Consider the following 15,740-nt stretch of genomic DNA (forward strand, 5'->3'; position numbering starts at 1 on the left):
CCAATATCCAGCCATCCTGAGCTCATGCTCAGTCAACAACACATAATTATATATTTTATGGAGAAATTCAGTCTTGGTCATTCATGGGATTTAAAGGGTTAACTGTTACTTTCATTGATCTTACCAGGTACTGTTGATCTTCATAATCTACCACTAAAAAAGACAGCATTGAAGGGGCTTGAGCTTCCATTAGAAGTTAAATCTGGATTTATTGGTCATCTGCAACTCTCAATACCCTTGCGTCGGCCGAAGTCTGAACCATGGATTGTACATATTAATAAGCTTTATCTTGTTGCTGGCCCTCTTAAACATTCAGAGGTAATATCAAATTGATGTATGTTTATCTTTTTTAGCTTTAGTATTTTTCTTTCTGTAGTCAATATGATGCTGCTGTCTGAGACTCTTTCAGTGTGGTCTAGTTTGATTTTTTTTTTTTTGGTGAAAGTAATGCTCAAAATACTATAATTATAAATTTGTGCATGCTCTAAAGTCAGAGTAAAACAAAAAAAAAAAATGAAATCTGCACATTTTGCTTTAATTTTATTTTGTGCATAACAGTGGATCAAAATTGAACACTAACAGCCAGATTACTGGAGGATTCAAACAATTACTCACAGCTCTACTGTAACTTCGTACAATTATTATGATTAAAAAAATTAGCCATCCTAATTTCTTGCACACTCAGGTGTTCATCTTTTGTTTCAAACATTGATCACCTCACTCAGTAACAAGTGATTGGGCTTGTGTTAGTTAGTCACACATGTGTATGTGTTGGTAGTTCACTCTGTTATCCAAAAGTGGTACAACTGACAGTGATTTAATTTTGTCTGTTTAGTACAATGAAGAAGAGGAAAAGGAGAGAGAAAGGACACGCAAGAAGAAACGTCTGGATGCATTGGAGGGTCAGTGGCTGGTAAGTTGTCTTGGTTCCTTTTTAGACCTGCAAACAGAACAGCATTTTGTACTTCTCATTACAGAATAAACTTAAGTTGATGGATTTTCAGCTCTGTTAGTGTTTGGTGTTAATTTAGCACAACAATAATTGGTTTAGATCTGTGACTTGTCTGCAGTTTCACTAGGAATCTCATAAAATAACTTGGGAAAGGCAATCAAACATTTGGTAATCAAACCCAGTCAATCACAATGTGGCTCAACCCTAATTAACAACTGCATCGCTAAGTGGAGGTTGGGTGCCTGAAGCATCCAGGGGCCTCCACTTTTGGTAGCCAGCTCCTAGATGGAGACCTCTCCCATGGCTGGCAAATCCCAGCAACCCAGCCATGAGCCTCTACACAGGAAAGTGTAGAATAAATAGTGGAAAGAGGGAGGGAATAGATTGGGAAAACTGCTTGGACAATGAGCTGCCACTCCTCAATGCTGCAAGTTCAGGCTCAAAGCATGTGCTAGAATGCCTCAAATGAAGAGCATGGAATTCTGACACATGCATATAATTATGCAAAAAACTGCTGACTTCTAGAGAATGCTGATGCTCTTTGTTATTAACTGCATTAAATTGCATTTAACTGCATTCAAATCTGTCCATCAGATTGCTTTCTTGCATTTCATGATAAAAAAAATTGAACAAATTTTTCTGGGAACTTTTCTTTCTGGAAACCAGTCCCAATTGAACAAGTATGCATATTTTTTTACTTTGTTGAGGTAAAAAAATGGATAGAATTTTATGATAAGAACATCCTTTACATGGATATGCTGTATCATAGCCTTTCCAACCCCATAACAAATTGTAATTATGTGACTTTGGCACAAAAATCATTGAGGTGTGAATTGAGTTGCATGCTGTGGATTTTGTTGGTATAATAATTTTTTGTTCATAATTTTCCATTACCATAAATGTTAGTCACAATTTAAATAAGGTCATCTAATTATTTGATTTACTTGAAAAAAATGTGTGTTTAACTTAGCCTTTTTCTGGGTCTACTGGACAGTTTTTGATTGGAGAGTTTCTGAGAAATGTCATGGAAATTTAAATCATTTGATTGCTTTCAATTGTTGTAAATTGAGAGGTTCATTTTAGAGATCTTGTGAAGAATTTGATCATTTTCTGATTACAGAACTCAACTGAACACATTCCTTGATTGATAAGACTGTGTTCATTTGAGTTTGATTGGAAATTCATACGATTTTGTTTTGGACCATCTACTATGGGTACACGGAAATTGTGCTGTGCAGTGTAATGTTGTAAGGTATGATACCTTTTTCTTTTTGACACAGCATACTTGTTCTTGTTTCAACAGGCTGGCAGAAATGAGAACAGTGGAGGCTTCTGGTCTGGTTCATGGTGGCCATCCTTGTACTCATCTTTCTCAACAACTATTGTTGAGAACTTACAGGTATTATTTTCAATTGGCTGCTCTCATCCCTCTTTGGCTCTATCTCTCTTCTTCAACTTTTGTTCAGATATTGTTCTGTTCCTTGTTTCCTCTTTTCCTTTCTTCCTCTGTTCTGTCTTTCCCCTCATTACTGCTCTTTTATCCTTTTTTCCATCCTGTTGTTTTTCAACCCTGTAACCCTGAAGAGTTACAAGCATCTACATGTTATTTCTCCTTACAATATCACCCCTAAATCAAAAAATTTAAAGAAATGATCAGCTACTAGATGTGAAGGAGCTCTTGCTGGTTAGCAGGTTCTCCTTGTCAGCTCTGTAGGAATTGTGCAAAGAATGGTATGGAGAGTCTTCATGCTGGTGTTAGGCTGTAATGTGTTAATCTCTCTGTTGCCTTATTTGTCTGTTCCTCCAACCCTCTGCTCCTTCATCCATCAGTTCCCTCATCTATCTTATCCATTGTCTTCATCCTTATACTTCTCAATACTCATGTTTCCTCTGTCATTGTGTTGGTGATTTCCTTGATCCCTGATGTCAACCTGAGTTCTTTTCCTATTACTACCTGTATACCACTATACTGTACAACTGTTACATATTTGATTATTATTATTTTTTTTTAATTGCAGCTTGTCATTAGTGATGTACATTTTCGCTATGAAGATGCAACAACCAGGGAGTCTGTCCCTTTTTCATTTGGAATAACTATTGAGAAACTCTCAGCTCATTCTACCAATGAAAACTGGGTGAGTGTTGACAACGGGTTCATGAGAACACTCACTACAGTGTTTGTGAGGGTGAAATTTTTTGAGTTAGTGAGGGTTTGAGTTAGCTGATAGTAAATAACTGAAAAAATTGGGCAAGGGAAATCAGGTCTTGTTCAAGCTACTGTGGGGTTTGAGTTAACCAAGTGTGAGTTAGTGGGGTTCAGCTGTGTTAAAAAAAAAAAGAAAAAAAAAATTAAAATGTTTGTAACTAGTATTATAATTATGTATAATATTTTTTGTGTTATAGAATCCAGAGGAGATCATCCAAAATGAGCGCACAATCAAATACAAATTGATTGAGCTGCAAAAAATGGCCATTTACTGGGATACTGATGTGACCCTTGTGGGTGATCTACCATCGAGAGATCTTGAGGTGGATGTACTTCTTGTTTTGTATCTGATTACAATTATCAGTAAAAGATGATGCATGATCAAGTTAAGTGGTGCTACTGATACACTACATGTACATGTGCATACCTGATTTAGCAATAATGGAAAATTATGCTAAATCAATAATTATGCCAACTATTTTTCTTTTAGCAAAAGTGTACTTTTTTGTACAGTGAATGATTCATATATATTGATTTACACAAAGGAGTTCTCCTGGCTACTCGATAACATGTCATCAGTTACTCTGGTCAAAATAATTACCTTTTGGCCCTTTAGAAACTTACCCCTTTATTACTTATAATTTGTATTTGTTTCATCACTTTTAACTCCCCTCCTCAGGGACAAGTTGATTACTGTACTTGTGTAGGTCAGGGACTTTGCATCCCCTACATGTATGTTTCTAAAATTTTGTATCATTCCCTTTCATATTTCTTTGTAGAATAATTCAAAGAAAATATAATTGTGCTATTTTGTACTCTACCTATAAGTTGTTATTTTGTTCTTTTTTGTGACCAAGAAGTAAATGAAGTACTTAATGAGCATTGTATCAGATGGCACCTGATCATCAGCATCATTTATGCACATGTGTAAGAATGCATCCTTACATTTTCTGTGGATTGAGGAGATCAGGGCCTCCCAAGACTACTTTGTAGATATCATTCAGCTTCATATAGTTATTACAAGTCATGGTAACAAATACTTTTATTTCAGAATGCCCTTCAACGAATGATTAATAGAAATCAGGGAGAAGCAGGCTTTTGTGTGAGTACTTTAAATTGAAAATGCATTTTTGAAACATTTCAGTCAGGAGAGGAACCTCAAAATGTTAAAACTATAACTACTCCTTTGCATTATTTTTGTAGAAACATCAATACATCTTGGAGCCGACAAGTGCACAAGCTAAGTTGAAACGCAATTCTAGTGCCTTGCCCCTCAGGTCACGGGAAATGCCACGTTTTGTGGTGGATGTCCATGTGGAGAAGATTCCGTTGTCACTTGAGGAAGCACAGTACAAGATGTTGATTGTCCTTATAGATGGGTTTGAGAGGCATTTCAGACAACGCCATTATTTTAAATGGAGACCAAGAAGTCCTATAAGAAACAAGTAAGGGTGCTGTAGCATAAGTCACCTTTAAGAATTGCTAAGAATTTTAAATTTAGGCTTCTTTGTACACCCTTGTAAATACATGTACTTTCAAGTAGCCCTACTATAATAGTTGCTTCATACAAATGGAAGTAGTTAATTGTGGAAGACAGAACCAGCTGTAATTTCACTTGTTGACATACATGTTGCACTGTAAATTTTTTGTTGGTTCAAAATTTTCTTGTTTACCAGTTTAGTTTAGTTTCCATTTGTCTCAGATCTTGTCCCAAGATCTGTGACAAAGGTTAAACTTGTTTGGAAAATTTTAAGGTGAACCACTATCCACCAATGTAATGGCACCAACAATAATTCAAAAAGAGGTTGCCTGATCTATATGTCAATCAAGATTTTGCATGAACCCAGCCAAATAAATTACTGATAAATTGCTGATATACTGTACCTGTAAGGGATGCCAAGTTGGTGTCACATGGAAGGGTGATTGTTAAACAAAGATCTGCCTGCAAAAGAACAGCAAAGTGCTGAAGCCACAATTAATAATGCTGGCTTTTCAAATATTAAGTCAAGTCACCATCCTTAAAGCCTCTTACAGTAGGAATGCAATAGTGGGTTTTTCTTCTTTTTTGTTAGTGCAAGGGAATGGTGGAAGTTTGCATTTACATGCATCATGGAGCCAATTAAAGAGAGAACTATGCATCGAACTTGGAGTTTTGCAGTGAAACGAGCTCGTGATGTTGTAAAATACGTGAACTTATATTCACAGCATCTTATATCTGGTTCAGTGGAACCTTCAATCAAGGTACATGTACATTTTATCTGTAAATTGTTTTAATTTTTCCACATTCTGAAATAGGCATGAAGGACTACTTTGTCTTAAGCTGGGCACACTAACCATTGGACTATCATATCCTAGGTTGCAGAAAACATGTCAGTGATAAATTTGAGGAGTAAACTTTATTTTGATGTTATTTAGTATAACATAACAAAATTTGAAACCTGAACAAAGGGTTAATCGCTCATTGCTTTAATATTTCTTTAGGAAGAACAAAATCGCATTGAAGATGAGTTAACATTTGAGGAGCTGGTAGTCTTGAGGTACATTGCACAAACAAGGGCAGAAACTGAAATCAGTAAGGTATATGTATAACACATCACATTATAATTCTTAATTGTGGGGGGCTGCAACTGCAATTGCACTCCAAGGTACTAGAATTCCCAACCGGCCTGCCCAGCCTGCTCAACCTGCAACCCACCTACATGAGCCCCCAGGTCCAAGCTTTTGATAAGCTCCTGATAAGCACCTGTCACACTAGAGCCAGATGGCTCAGGGGAAGTAAAAAAAACAAAAAAATTGAATAAATTAAAAAAATATGTATATAGATAATATGAAAAGACAGAGGGGCCGCAGCCAGGATAAAACATCTTATAAAATTTAAAAAACGATCTCTGGCTAAAACTTTTAAGAATACAAGCTTTCGGCTGTTTGCGCTACGGCCTTCAATGGGTAAAAATTAATGATAAAAAGGTAAAAAATACTAGGTGTGAAGTACAAAGTAAAAATTAAAAATGCTGATAACTAAGAATGTTTGTTAAAAAGAATGTTGTATTGTCCGGGCAAAGGACAGGAATCGTTGTCCGCATTGGGAGTTAACTTGGAATGCCACGCTTCTAGAGTTTTTCTTGTTCTGAAACCGCCTTTGTCAATAATAGATGCATTATGCATGTTTTTTAAATTTCATAAAATATATATAGATATAAATCATCAAAACACTAAAAACTGCTATCATCAATGATGACAATGCCATACTATGGTACAATGACGACAGCAAAAGCACATGGGAAAACAGTGCAAGAACAGATAAGAAATACCACTGGACAAGGGTGGCTTCAGGACCCCAACAACCACATGACTACTGAAAATACAACAGAATGCCAAAAAAGCTGTACAAATGCAAACAGACAGCAAGGACACTAACAGCACATCTGCAAAAAGTTACTGACCAGATTTGCTCCCAGTTGTTAACTTTGTTAAATTCCATTTACCTCTATTCAATTTCAATCTGGCAAGCTTTGAGCATAGAGAAATGCTTACATTTTTTAAATGGTACATGCACTTATTATGGATGAAATAATTTGAACTGAGGGATGCACAGTGGAAGACTTCAGTTACTGGTCAAACAGACTGCTTAGTAGAATTACTTTTGAATGGATTTTTTTTAAAATACAAAATAGATGCAGATTTTTTATGTACTTATAATCTTAGTTTGTATCAACATTTTTTAGCAGATGCAACCAGACAGTGAAGTTCAAGATTTACATAAGAAGGTACAAGACCAGGCTACTTCTGCCTCAGAAGGAGTATCTGGGGGTTGGCAGGGCTGGTTAACAGGATGGTACAGCTGGTACGGAACAGATACTACAGATGGAAGAGCACCTGGGACAACAACCAAGAATGATACAAGTCAAATGTTCATGGGAGAGCCTCCTACTACCAAAGGTAAGTGAAACACTGGGAATCAGTACACGTGTGCCTCAAGTACATGTAAGGGGTGCTCTTGGTTGGGCCCCAATACAGGTATGGACTGAGTTTATGGCACACCGTGACTTACTGTTTGGCTTCTGAGAGCCTCATAACAATGTAGGGAAAAGTTTTTGTTTTGTTGCTTTTTTATCACACTGCTTCAATTGAGCAGAATTCTGTTTAAATTTGTTATTCAGCACTTGAAATTTATCCAAGGCTGAGTTTTCCAATATGGTAGTAACTATAGTTGGCAAAAAAATTGTTGACAAATTGACATGTACAACCCCTTATTTATTTTAATTTTAGCTACAGGCAACATTGAATGGGGAGGGGGGTCATTTCAATGATTTAGAGTGTGATAGAAACAGGAGTGTTTTCTACACGTAAATAGAACTCTTCAAACATGATGTGTCCACTCGTTTTGAATCTGATTGTAGCTTAACCTGCATATGTTAGTATTCCAGAGCAATGAAGTATTAGCCCTTGTGTAACTTCTCTCCACTTCTTGATGTGGTATGACTTACATTTATCTCCACATTGGTACATCGAATGCTACTTTTTTATTCTTATCACATTTTGACATTATCTAGCTGTCTTCTTTTTCTGAACAGACACACAGCAAGATGGAAATTATTTATTAGATTGATATTATTGGAATTTCTTTGTTAATCTTTGTATCTATCGTTTTGCAGAGGAAGAGGAGTTCCTTGGTGAGCTGGCTGATAGTCATCTCAGTGAATCCATCTTCAACAGAGATCAAGTGTTTGCACAATTGAACTTCAGATTGGACACAGGATCCTTTAAATTGGTCAATACCAAACAATCAAACTCTCTTCCTCAAATAACAGCATTATTGCCAGTTGTTGAGGTGGAATTTTCAGACTTGAGTTGGGCTTCAGAAATGCGGCCCCGCTCCAGCACTTGGGAGTTCAGCATGAGTCTGGGGGCTCTTTTTGTGCGAGATAAACTCACCACAGGCACTCTGTTTCCAGCTTTGGTTTGTCCTCAAGGTAGAGAGTCTCAGGTATGTCACTGATTTTTGAAATGATAGATGTTTAGAAGCTAGGTGTAGATAGTAAGTAAATTTTGCCATATCATACACCATGCATGACCAATAATTTGGTCTCTTTATTTCTTCTTTACTTTAAGCTGATGGTTGTCATTAGTTGCCTTTTTAAAGTACTTTTTACATAATATTATGTGTAGAGCTGCACTAGAAATCAGGATAGAGATAAAAAAGACTTAGATTTTTCCCTTTTCTGAGATAGCAGTGCTTCTTAAGCTGTCCATGTATATGTACTTATGATGTTTCATTTTATTGAAAACTGATACAACAGAAAGTCTCCCTTACCAAGAGACAACAAGCAACAGTTGTGAAAGGTTCAGTTGAAGCAATGGTAACATCTGCAGCAACTTTGGGACTCAATATTTTACAAGACATGAATGACCCAGTGTTTAAAATGAAATTTGAATCTCTTCCACCTGCAAGTAAAGTGGGTTACAGGTTAGCTTTAATCTTCCAACATTCTATTTTGCTCTTGTCTTGCATTGTGTACTTCTTTACTGTTACAGTAAAATTTTTAAATAATCTTTTTTTTCTTCTAGTAATCACCAATCTACTTGGTATGCTTAGCTCACATAATTTCATTTTCTCTTAGCTAACAACATTTGAAACATGGTCTCACTACAACTTTTTAACTTAGGATCTAGAATCATGATTCAAATGTCCTTTTCTAGGGATTTTCACTCTTATGTTGGTGTTATTTTCTTGACACATTTACAGTACTTCCAAGTACATGTGCATTTTGCTAATTGATGCCATTGTTCATTTATCATCCTCAACATTTCAACAGAGTGATGCCAAAGGAAATGATCCAATGTTTATCCAGGCCCTCTTGGATTGTAGTTATTCCTTTGATTTATCTTCAAATAATGAAAAAAAATTGGGAAATTTAACCACACCTACGGTACCTCTAATTTGAAGTTTGATTAGAATTCTATGGAGTTACGGAATGCCTTGAGGATCGTGTGAGATAGCTTAGGCAAGCATTGATCAGTCTGGCAAGACTTATTGCTTGTGGCGTAACCGGTAATATACATGTACACATGGGTGGTTAGGTCACCATCGTAAACTAGATCTTGGGTTTCTCAATGATGGCTGGTTTGCTGTCAGTTAAATTTTGCCATTTTGCTGGTAGCCCCTCTGCCTGCAAGGACTTGTATGTCTTGAATCGACTTCCCCAACTTGGTGATGCCTGCCTTTCTAGAATCGGTTGACTTCACAACAGCAGTCAATGAAAATGTCTGGAAAACATTCAATAACTTAAGCATGTTTTTGTTAACTTGTTGACTTGGAGGCAGTTGATGTAATTGTAATTGAAATGTACCAAGCAGTGATCTATTAATGCCTAACCTATCTCATGTGATCCCCTGGCAAGGTAACGAGGTAGAATATACACATGTATATATCAGAAGCACAAACCCCAACCCTGAAATTTACTTTTTTGTTTGGTACTGTTTAGATTATCAGTAACCACCCAACCTCTGGATGTTGTATACAACCCCACAGTGTTGAATCATATCGCCGAGTTCTTTTCCCACACGTCAATGGAAGGTGCTCAAGCCCTTTACATTGAGAGACAGCTTCGTGAAGTAGCACGTGTCAGATATGAGGAACTGAAAAACCAGACCAGACATGAACTAGTTCAAACACTTGATACAATGATGGATGGATCAGATGTGGTAATGATGTCCTGTAGCTCACAATAATGTATATTATGTAGAAGACGGAAATTTAAACTGGCTCCTTTAATTGGAAATGGACCTTATACTTTTGAGAACCTTTTTTCGCCGATTTTCTAGTACATTCTCATCTTTAGGATCAGTTTTATCTTGCTATATCGGAAGGAATTTTTAAATTGCAGTATCTAGCTGACTGGCAGCCAGGTACGGTCTTAGATGTACTAAATGCCCGGCAGTTAGAAATGTTCACAGAAATTCCTCTGAAAGTTCTGTCAAACTTCTTAAGAGCATCAGATGTTTATTTGGCAATGTCGAACGTTTCCAAAAATTACCTTTTGTCTTCGTTGTGGATGAATTTTTCGCGCTAGTACATATCGTTAATATCGCTACGTCATCAACACTAACTTGATCCCTTTCTTATTTAAAGTTGTTTTTGAAATTCTCTTTCATTAATTTTTAATGGTGACTGATCTTGATTTCCCGCTCCCAGTGGTTGTAAATTGTGCTCAATAGTTAACCACAGAATCGCAACTTATATTATTCAATGAGTGTGAAATGCAACAACAGTGAATCGTTGAGCCAAATATTATTCGCATGTGTTGTAGGGCCATTCAAAGAGGTGGGATATTCAACTGGACATTTCTGCACCTAGATTTCTTGTTCCAGAAAGCTTTCAGGACAAGAAAGCCTCAGTGGTGGGTTCCATGTACTTTTTCTTGAGTATCTTACACTGTTTTCCAGCAATACTTGAGACTGTTGTTTTTATCTTTGGTATTAGTTAAGATAAAATCCGTGTTCCTTCATTACGTAAATGCACATGCATAATGTATTATTTTGTGGATCTTGAAATTTTTAGTGCTTGATTTCAGTAACCTCTGTTGTCCACAATATTTTGTTGTCAGAGCATTCTTTAACATTAAGGTGCCACCTTTCTTCATCAGGTTTTGATAGACTTTGGGCACTTAAGTTTTGCAAACACTCAAGCTCTTAACAGAAAGAAAACAATTTCAGAGGGTCAAGACTCAAAACCCGAAATGGAAGGTAAATATTTTAAAAATTGGAGGTGTTAATTTCTATTTCATTTTCAATATATACCTTTGTAGCTGCTGGAAAAAGTGTGGAGCACTATAAAGCCCCAAGGGAAGTAAAGATACATGTAAAAACAGGAAAAATAAAGACAAGAAAGGAGCCTTGCATGCGTTACCTTCTAAAGAGAACTGAAACTTTAAAACAAAAGGAAACAAATTAAGTGAAGTATGATGTTTCTTTAACCTCAAGAAAGTCAAAACACAAATTATTCATTGTATTCTGACTCGAATGGTTCATGAGGTCAGAATACTTTACAAATTGTTTGTACTCCAAAGCAAGTTCCATGTGCTTAATGCCCCTCGTTTCCTAATTTCTCTCCTTGCAATGTAAAATATGGAATCCTCTTGCAGTTATTTTAATTTGGAAGTTGTAGGTAAAGCACTAAGTTTCTTTTCTCATGTTCACGATACAGATGATTCTTTTGTGACCCCTCCCAGTACCCCTCCGGTAGAGGAAGAAGAGGAATTTATGTCAATCAGTGATACAGCAGATGGTCTTCTCAGTGGAGTGAGTAATCAGACTATCCTTGAGAAGATGTACGAAAGGTATGCTGCAATTCATGTCGCTTGTACGTTTTTCAGTTTCCATTCGATGTATTGCATGTATTAAATTCACTGAGCACCAACAGTGAACGAGATAACAAAACAATATCAAATTAGGTACAATAAGGAGGAAGTTCAGCTGTCAGACCTTTTTGGGGTTGTCAGAGATCTGGTCTTGGGCATGGTGGCCAGCGGAGCACACCCTGCTATTTGTAATACAGTGGTCAAACGTCGGGCATGCGCAGGAGGATCAAATTTGGCTACCTGCGCGCCAATTTCTCGCGCTAAGTCTCGAGAAGAAATCATAACAAGCAATTGCTGTCTCGCAAAATAAGCGAAAGAAAATTGGGACGTTCATAGAAATCTGTAAAAGGAAACAAAATTGGGAAAAAGGACAACTCAAGGCTTTCGAACTCAAGGCTTATTGAGTTACGGGTATCCTGTTGATTTTCTATTCTGTTTTGAGCTGCATTAAAACGTTGTACGTTTTAACACACGGTGACTTAAGGGCTTGTTTGGGTGTATGACCTGTGAGACAACTTGGTCCTGACAGCCTAAAGACATGCCATGTAGTTATTACAAAGTCAGTCGCATATGCGCAGACGTTTGATCGTTTTGTTAAGTTACTCTAGGTCTGGGAAACGAACCCTCGGGCATAGCGGCCAGCGGAGCAAACCCCGCTATTTGCGCTTTACAAATTAAAATGGCTTTGCTCCGTTAAATGGACTCCTGAAGTATTCTTGTTTATTTTGGTTTTGAGGTACACCCTAGACTTATCCGACATTCAAATGGTGGTGTGCAATGTAAAGGAGAACTGGTCAGAAGTTGCCAGCAAACCATTCCTTACAAGTGATGCTCATGTTGTGGAAAAGTTTACAATATCAATCCAATTGGAAAGGTGGGGAACAATTTTGAGTGGTCAGAATACGTATAAACTTGAAACTGCCAGTTCTCTTGCTTGAAAGTATAAAGTCTATCAAACATTGAGTTAAGTTTGTTTATACTGTTTTTGCGGGGAGTACACTCCTATACGATCGAAGCTATTTTATCATTTTTTTTAATCAAATATTTTTTAGAGAAAGTTATTTTGTATCTTGTGCAGGAGACTTCTCTTTACTGCTGATCCCCTGTATCCGGCAGTAAATCTTCATGCCAAACTACCAAGTTTGGTACTACACATCAATGAACACAAGGTAGGGGAGGAGGACTTGACACTGTAGTTGTACCAAATTAAGCCATTTAACACACCGAACAGGTGAACAATGTCTTCTTCATAAGTCTCCTTTGCAGCGGTTACTAGGGAGTTTAAGAAAACCACGCGGGCAACGACAACGGCAACGGCAACGGCACTAAACAGAAAGTTAAATGAGCAGATCAATGGCTGTGCAAGTACGTTATAAATCTTTGTAAATTTCTTTGCGTCCTCTGCAAAACAACAACTTTGAAATGACCAAACTTACCGTTGTCTGGAGAAGGTGAACGACCACGGCTAATTTTTTTAATTTCTATTTCTAATTTAACGCTGTGTTCCATATTCAGTTTCGAGATAGTTTTGTTAGTGAGAAACAAACTAAATGACTCTAGAGTATCGCGAGATTCGAAAGTAAAATATAAGTTCATTTCTTAACCGACGATGTCTACGGTGTCGCCGTCGTCGTCGTCGTTTCTTAAATTCCGTATTGGAAGTCCCTACGAGAGAATGGACTGCTACATGTACTGTAAATACTGTCTAGTAACGGCTGCACAGGAGATTGTCCTTTATGCGGTGACTTACCAAGCTCACCTTATCGTTGTAATGTGTCTAAGATCGTGCTCCAACGGGATCAACTCTTTCAACTACAACTGATAACTGTTTTGAGTTGAAACGTAGTAACTCCAAGGAATAGTCGTTAGCAACCTTCTCCGCATAAGCAGGTTGAGCGGAGACTACAGTAAGTGACGGACAATTTCTGTCTTATGGCTCGATTCATAATTTAAGTAGTTTTCACGCTCACTAATTTCCTTACTTTTTTTTATCCAGTGTTTCGAAAGGCACGAGTAACTCTTTTATTCTGTTTTTGTTTACAACGAGCGTGACGGCCGGCTACTAAAGTCCATACTTGACTTCAATAAGCCGGCCAAATCTACACCAGTCGCTGCCCATGCTTCCGCAGTCGTTTCAACCTGGTTTGAATGGCAGTTGAAAAAAATTGATCAACCAAATTAACCTAAAACGGATGATTCCAGTGGGACACGACCTAACCTTTTTCTCTTTCTTCTGTTAGCTTCAAACCTTAACAAAGTGTGTGAAACAGCTGAGTAGACCGAAGGCATCCAACCCCACACCACCACCAATGACACAACAACGAATTATTGCCAGTTCTACTCCACTACCCCATGTCGAAAGTGAGGAGATTTGTTTATTAATGACATTGTTTGATTGACAATTTGAACGATGTTTACAGTACCAACACTTTTGTAGTAAAAACTTGCGATCCAGAAACTAGATAATTGTATATCAAAGATATAAATCCTCCCAATACAGTTTGGAAAATGTAAAACCACATTGAAATGCTGTCACTGGTAAGATTTGTCGGATCAGTATCAGTATCTGGGCAACTGCCCACCACATCCTCCCCTAACTCAACAACAGTCAATTGACAACAACTTAAGGTTAATGTTGGGTTAGGGAAGGGGTAGGTGGGCAGTTGCTCAGATACTGATATTAATCCGATTTCTCTTGCTATTCATTATATTATTGCAAAGGTGTATTTGCTATCAACCCTAACCAAAGTAAGTGTTATCTCCGTTTTCCAAAAATTTCGTCATCAAATTTAGACTTTCGTATTATAAGTTCCGTTAACATATAAGCTATACTTTGTTTCATTATTCCAGTAAGATGTAATTCTTTTTTAAATATTTGAGTGCACGCGGCCAATCGGTTGAAGACTGCAACATCTATTAACTTATCTGGTCCAGCCCCCATTTCAACAAGTGTCTTTTTCAATTTTTAAAGGAATTGACAGCAGCATGGATGATGTGTACTACAGTTTGTATAGTAGCAGTATCACAATTCCTGACATGGTGAAGGATTCGCCAACCAGGTACTGTCAGAGACCAAAAGAGTTACCTTGTCAGCCACTATGAACACACTTGTAAACTGCTGGGCTCAGTTTTATAAAGGACGGATAACGTTATCCAACGGATAAATTGCTATCCAGCAGATAAGTGATAGCAAAACGTATTGCACCATTTACCGGACAAAGATCTACCCAGTGGATAACGTTATCCAACCTTCGAACAACCGATGCCAGGCTTTTAAAAGCCAGTCAGTAAAAACGGTGATGATGATATTGACTTTATTTATGTTATTGTTTAGGCGAATCAGCAAGTCCGCTGTAGATACAACATTGGAAGATAAAACGAAAGAGCTCATGGAAGAATCTAGAATGCTACTTGTTCAGTTCAGTATTGACAGAGTCTCCTTAGGTGTTCACAGCATGGGTAATGTTTTTGTTTACAATGCTTCATGTTCAGTTCAGTATTGACAGAGTCTCCTTAGGTGTTCACAGCATGGGTAATGTTTTTGTTTACAATGCTTCATGTTCAGTTCAGTATTGACAGAGTCTCCTTAGGTGTTCACAGCATGGGTGATGTTTTTGTTCACATTACATCTTGTTCAGTTCAGTATTGACAGAGTTCGTCCTTGAGTGTTCACAGCATGGTTAATGTTTTTGCCGGTTTACAATGCTTCTTCCCAGTAAAAACTCAGCAACCTCAGTGGTCAAACTAGCCTTAATTAGAAAAGTGGTGTCGTCATGGCAACTTACGTGTCATTGACCTTTGAAAGTTTTGTTTGACACCCTGCTTGCACAATATATCGTTGGGCGTATTGAGTTTATAGTTACTCGTAGTAAAAACTGAGCCATTTATATATATGTAAGTGTATTAAAGAAATTTTAAACAAGTTTTTCCAGCCATAGATTCTAATGCCATTTGCGTGAGACTTGCGATCTGTTTGTACTTACAGGTTGCTTGATAGCTGAGCTTCAAGTGCTTGGAGTAAAAGCATGCCACTTGAAGAGACCCTATGATTCAGTCACATCTTTTGCTGTTCATGGAGTGCATCTTGTAGATGCGATGCAGAGTTTTGGCCCTGACTACGAACTGCTTCTGTCTTCATGCAAACCTCACCTCACAAAATCTCCAGGAGACAACACTGTTATTTCTTCAAAAAGTATGTAACCAGCTTCAATTTACGTGGAAG

The 15,740-nt window shown here is 37.4% G+C and overlaps 1 protein-coding gene across 1 annotated transcript in view; it reads left to right on the plus strand.

Annotated features, from left to right (window-relative positions):
- Positions 1–15,740, plus strand: part of LOC131793806 (intermembrane lipid transfer protein VPS13D) — a 63,094-nt gene that overhangs the window by 1,421 nt on the left and 45,933 nt on the right. Inside the window, 22 exon segments of the mRNA XM_066171669.1 lie at positions 128–318; positions 836–913; positions 2,256–2,351; positions 2,971–3,087; positions 3,356–3,481; positions 4,210–4,260; positions 4,362–4,603; positions 5,231–5,399; positions 5,640–5,735; positions 6,884–7,097; positions 7,814–8,145; positions 8,459–8,625; positions 9,644–9,863; positions 10,469–10,558; positions 10,805–10,904; positions 11,365–11,497; positions 12,255–12,392; positions 12,597–12,687; positions 13,759–13,879; positions 14,490–14,577; positions 14,853–14,977; positions 15,504–15,710. Of these exon segments, the coding sequence (XP_066027766.1) occupies positions 128–318; positions 836–913; positions 2,256–2,351; positions 2,971–3,087; positions 3,356–3,481; positions 4,210–4,260; positions 4,362–4,603; positions 5,231–5,399; positions 5,640–5,735; positions 6,884–7,097; positions 7,814–8,145; positions 8,459–8,625; positions 9,644–9,863; positions 10,469–10,558; positions 10,805–10,904; positions 11,365–11,497; positions 12,255–12,392; positions 12,597–12,687; positions 13,759–13,879; positions 14,490–14,577; positions 14,853–14,977; positions 15,504–15,710 (3,192 nt within the window).

This window comes from Pocillopora verrucosa, chromosome 9 (genome assembly GCF_036669915.1).
Source record: "Pocillopora verrucosa isolate sample1 chromosome 9, ASM3666991v2, whole genome shotgun sequence".
Classification (NCBI taxonomy): Eukaryota; Metazoa; Cnidaria; class Anthozoa; order Scleractinia; family Pocilloporidae; genus Pocillopora; species Pocillopora verrucosa.